This window comes from Arachis ipaensis, chromosome B03, assembly GCF_000816755.2.
Source record: "Arachis ipaensis cultivar K30076 chromosome B03, Araip1.1, whole genome shotgun sequence".
Classification (NCBI taxonomy): domain Eukaryota; kingdom Viridiplantae; phylum Streptophyta; class Magnoliopsida; order Fabales; family Fabaceae; genus Arachis; species Arachis ipaensis.
Window position 1 is genome coordinate 12,977,991 of NC_029787.2, and position 5,226 is coordinate 12,983,216.

Sequence of the window (5,226 nt, forward strand, 5' to 3'; positions counted from 1 at the left end):
ATATTAGCCAACTTTAAAATTTAAGATTATAATTTAAAATTTAAAATTAAATATTTATAATTTAATATCTAAAATTTAAGATAAATAAAATAATAAAAAAGATGCTGATTAGAGAAATGGATCCTCACGATTTTTGTTAACGCTTAAAGAAATAAAGTGTGATCTCTTTTCATTAATTTTATAAGTGAGATCAAAATTAAATATAAAGAAGAGTATAATAAAAAATAAGATTAAACAATTGACATCATCCAATTTTTATTAGTGATGTTGATTGCAAAAGAACGCGATATTATATAGTGATGCGTGCATGTGCTTTTTGATTGGCATGCATATTATTATAAAATAATTTTTTTTTGTATGACGTAATAAATTTAAAATTGTATGATGCAATATATACCCAACGGAATCTTGTCTTAGAGAAATAGGGATCACGCCGGATCTGCTAGTGAGGTTAACGGTGGGTTTGATTCCAACGATTGAGTTGTATGCTGCAGGACAAATTATTGAGCCATCGGTTTCAGTCCCTAACGACACCGTTGCAAAGTTTGCTGCCATTGATATTGCTGATCCACTGCTTGATCCGCACACTTCATTGCTCAAGTTATAAGGGTTCTGCATGCCATCCATGCATCCATATCATTAATCACAAATAAAAACATAATATCCGTAATTACATATTTATTTTAGTAATAATTAATAAAAATTAAATAAGATAACTTTAGAATATTAGAATTAATTTTTTATTATTTTTCAAATATTATTGTAATAATATATTTAGGTTTATTTTGTAAAAAAATGATATATTTATTTAGTTTAGTAAATTTTTTTTTTTTTAAAATAAAGTTCTTGTTCTTTATAACTCAGTAGAAGTTAAAAGTCGTGGTTGAATAGTAATAGATTGACTTTCCTGATTTAGCAGCATAACTAACTTGGTGACAGTTATATTTAGTTATGCTGCCAGATAAGTTAGTTAGTATGTATTGGTTAACTTACTATTGGAGTTAGATGTTAGTTATTGTTTGAGTTAGAACATAATTATAGAGAAAAAATGTCAAGATTATTAAAATTTTTTATTTTTTAATCATCAGTTAATTATTAATATTTAAAAATATGAGATAAAATATATTATTGAATTATTAAAATAAAAAAATTAAACTAAAAAAATTGAGTTAATAATTAATTAATAATCAAAACAATAAATTTTGATGGTCCATAATATTTTTTTAGCTGTAAACTTGTAGTTTAGTTTGTTTAGTTAGGAAAAGTATAGGTAACCAACAACATTTTTGAATAATGTGTAAATGTGAATTAATAGGATTAAAAGAGTAAATTTAATTAGTAGCATTAAATTAGGATGTAGTGCATTTTTATTTGATTGGTAGTTGTTCATGTTATTCAAGATAGTCATTGTTTACCTAGCATTCCCCAGTTAGTTAATTAGTTGTATATAAACTAATCAATGTACGTGTTTTCTAAAGTTTGTTTCATCATTTAATGCGGAATTTCATTTCTGATTTTTCAGAAGCTCTCTCCCACTTGCCACCTCCAAACCTGCACTTAGAAAGTTTTTTCAACTATATATTTTTTCCTTTTTTTAAATAGGAAAACAAATTAAAATGATTAACCAATTTAGAATCTTAATTAATTAAATTTATTACTCAAAATTTTAATTACCTTGCCTTGGCCACCATAGGCAGACCAACCACCAGGCATATTGTAAGACCTAAAACCATTCCACTGCTTCAAGGTGGCTTTGCCAAGAATTATGGCCCCAGCCTCCCTCAACTTCTTCACCACAAAAGCGTCCTCCGCCACCACCGACCCAAGAAGCGCATACGAACCGGCCGTGGTACTCATCTTCTTCTTTTTGAAATCAATGTTGTCCTTTACCAACACCGGTATTCCACTCAACTTTGTCCCTCTTTTTCCCGCCAAGCGCTCTTCGTCGGCTTTCTCAGCCTCAAATTCTGCGTCCGGATTTAGATCCGAGACGCCACGAAGGATAGGGTTTCTTTTAAAGATCTCATCTTTATACAACTTAACTAGATGCTTTGATGTGATTTCGTTTCGCGCAAAAGCGCTTTGGATTTCGTCGATGGTTGCTTCTTTTAGTTGAAACATTCCATGAACATGGCTTGTTGCAATGATCATGATGAGTAGTGTTTGAAGAAGCAGCAATGAGAAGAAGACGAAAGCCTTTGCCATATTAGCTTTAGCTACTTCTTTAATTTTTAGTGAGTAGTAGTGTGTGGTTTGCACCATGCATAGGGTTGCTTTAAATAGAGTTCCATTTGCTTTCACTCCCTTTCATTTCAAATCATTATTTTTAATGTGCACAAATTTTTACTCTAAATTACTTAAAATAGTTATCAATAGAAGATTAATAAAATGTATAATCATAACTCAAAAGAAAGAAAAGTTTAGCTTCAACTATGGGAACCTTGAATTTTGTCCTAATATATCTAAGCATATAAAAGATATTTTGCATCAATTGATATTAAACTTAGATTACATTGAAAATAGGCAAAAGTGAAAAGAGAATAAAAATTATATATTACATTATTACAAAATAAAAAACATGTCATTCCATAATTACATTTTATGGTGCAAAAGTACTGTATATACAAGGGTTCAATTAAGGAAGAGTGAGTTAACCTAAAGAGCACCAAAAAACTCACAAGATTTGTCTTCTGGAAGGTAGCAAATCTATAAGTTCGTCCTCAAAAGTCTGCCAATAAATAAGACGGATTGGCTCATCCCACTAAAATAAAAAATTAAAGATGGTCTACAAATTTTATCCTACTCTATTTTTTGGCAAATTAGCGTTGGTCCGTCCTAAGTTTTTTAATTTGATTTTTTTAATATTATTATTATTATCAAAAAAATACTTGATAAAACTCCAATATGAAAGAAAATTATTTAAAAGTACAAAAACACTTGATTTTTATATTTTGAGTAAAGTATTATTTTTGGTTTCCAACAGTTTAGGTCAAATCTTAATTTGGACTTTAATATTTCAGATATTTTATTTCAGTCCTAAAAATTTTTAAACATCCTATTTTAATTCCAAAAAAAAAAATTTAAGCGGGTTTAATATTGTCTAATCATTAAATTTGACACAAACCATTCATATATTAAAGAGCCAATGGCATTAAATTCTAATATGTAAGTAAAATCGATCTACCAACAATAACTAATTTACAAGTTTTTCTTTTGATTTTGTACAAAGGTGAAATTTTGTACAAAAAGAAAATTAAAGAGTAGAAGAAGTGTTACAATGCAAGAAGGTTTTTGGCAGGGGCGGAGCCAGGTGGTAGGAAAGGGGGGCGATGGCCCCCCTAATTTTAATTTTTTACATGTAAATTATATGTAAATTTCAGTTTAGCCCCTCCTTAAAATTTTATTTTAGTCTTAGTTTATTGTATAAATATTTTTGGCCCCCCTCTAATATTTTATCTAGCTCCGCCCCTAGTTTTTGGTTATGATTTTCTAAGACATGGAAGAAAATATGACTTAACTAGTAATATTATAATGTCTACATTACTCATTCTATTAACTATTAGTGTCAAATTTAACGATAGGACCACATTGAACCTGTTTAAAACTTTTTGGAATAGAAATAGAACATTTGAAATATTAGGGACCAAATTAGAATTTGTCCAAAACGGTAAAGACCAAAATTATACTTTACCCTTATATTTTTATATATAGAAAAATGAGACATACACTGCTACTCCAAAACCTACAAGTTAAACAGAATGATCACTAGAAAAAAAGGTCTCTTGCCACACTTTTTTCTAGCCACACTTTAAAAGCGTAGCCAAAAGAGGTCAATGGCCACACTTTTATGAAGGTGGAGATTGATTAGAGATTTGGCCACGTTTTTCTTTCCATGCTTCAAAAGCGTGGAAAAATGGGTCAATAGCCACTCTTTTATAAAGGCGGCAGTTGATTAGAGATTTGACTATATTTTTTTTTACCACGCTTCAAAAACGTGGCCATAGAGAGCAACTGGCACACTTTTGAAGAGTAACGACATGGTTTCGTTATAGTGACACTTTTAAAGCAGGTCCGTTTTCTCTAACTCTTTCGGCACGCTTCAAAAGCGTGGCCACAAGGTTCCAAGAAAAAGGTTTCGTTCCAGGTCACCCCTCTTTCTTCGAAATTTATGAGAGTTACATTGCATACTCTTTTTTCTTCAAAAAACCCTAACAAAGAGCTCATCGTCGGCGCTCGTCCTTTCTCCTCTGTTGCAATGCCTCCTTTGGCACTCCCACCGTCGTTGCTCCCACCCTAAATCCTTAACCCTCCTTCAGCGGTGATTCTCTCTGGCGGTGACTCCCACGCGGCGCTCACTATCCCTCACAAACCCTTCGTCAATGCTCGCTCCACCACAGCTCCGTTCGTTTGTGCTCAAACGCTGTAAACTCTAAAACTCCTTTGGTGGTGATTCTCTCTGGCATGGCCTCCCTCCTTGGCACTCACTCTCTCTTGCAAATTCTCCGTCAACACTCCTTCCACTGTCGCTTCCTTTCGTCGTTGCAAACTCCTAACCTTCTGTCTTTCCTCTTTCGCAAACTCTCTCATGTTGCTGCAAATCCTAACCATTGTTGTTCTAGCTATGCATTGGAGAAGGTTTGTTGTCCTAGCTAATTTTTTAAATTCATTTTGTGAGTTGTCACAAAATTAAAATAATCTATTATGGATATTTGTCACTTTGTTATGGATATTTATCATTATGCTTATCTTCAAAATCTCTGAATTTGTTTGGTGTTGTCATTATTTTGCTTGTCACAGTTACTAGCTTTGGGGATATGATGTTTATAGCTTCTGTTCTTTCTGAGATATCAAAGTGGAGGAGAACAGGTGTTGGTGACTTAAGCACATTATACAGAAATTTGAGCACACTATACTTTAGTTCTTTTTTTGCCATGTTACATGAGATGAATTATTTAAATAATTCGTTATTGATTGTTGTTGTAATTTAAAATCCTACTCTATTGATTTTTAATAATCTATTTATTATTTAAATACTGTTCTATTAGTACCCAGGTTTATCTTTTTTATCCTTTTTGAATCTTGGACATACAACATTTCAAATTGCTTGCTTTCCTTAGAAGAACCACGTTGATTTTAAGTTCATCGTCGTTGCATTTGAGGATACATGTATCCATAAATCAAATTTTATTTTTTTTTACATATTAATTTTAATTTATCTATTTATTA

At 31.4% G+C, this 5,226-nt stretch overlaps 1 protein-coding gene across 1 annotated transcript in view; it reads right to left on the minus strand.

Annotated features, from left to right (window-relative positions):
* Positions 1 to 2,254, minus strand: part of LOC107629675 (putative amidase C869.01) — a gene marked incomplete in the record, with an annotated part of 5,003 nt that extends 2,749 nt beyond the window's left edge. Inside the window, 2 exon segments of the mRNA XM_016332516.1 lie at positions 398 to 612; positions 1,675 to 2,254. Of these exon segments, the coding sequence (XP_016188002.1) occupies positions 398 to 612; positions 1,675 to 2,205 (746 nt within the window).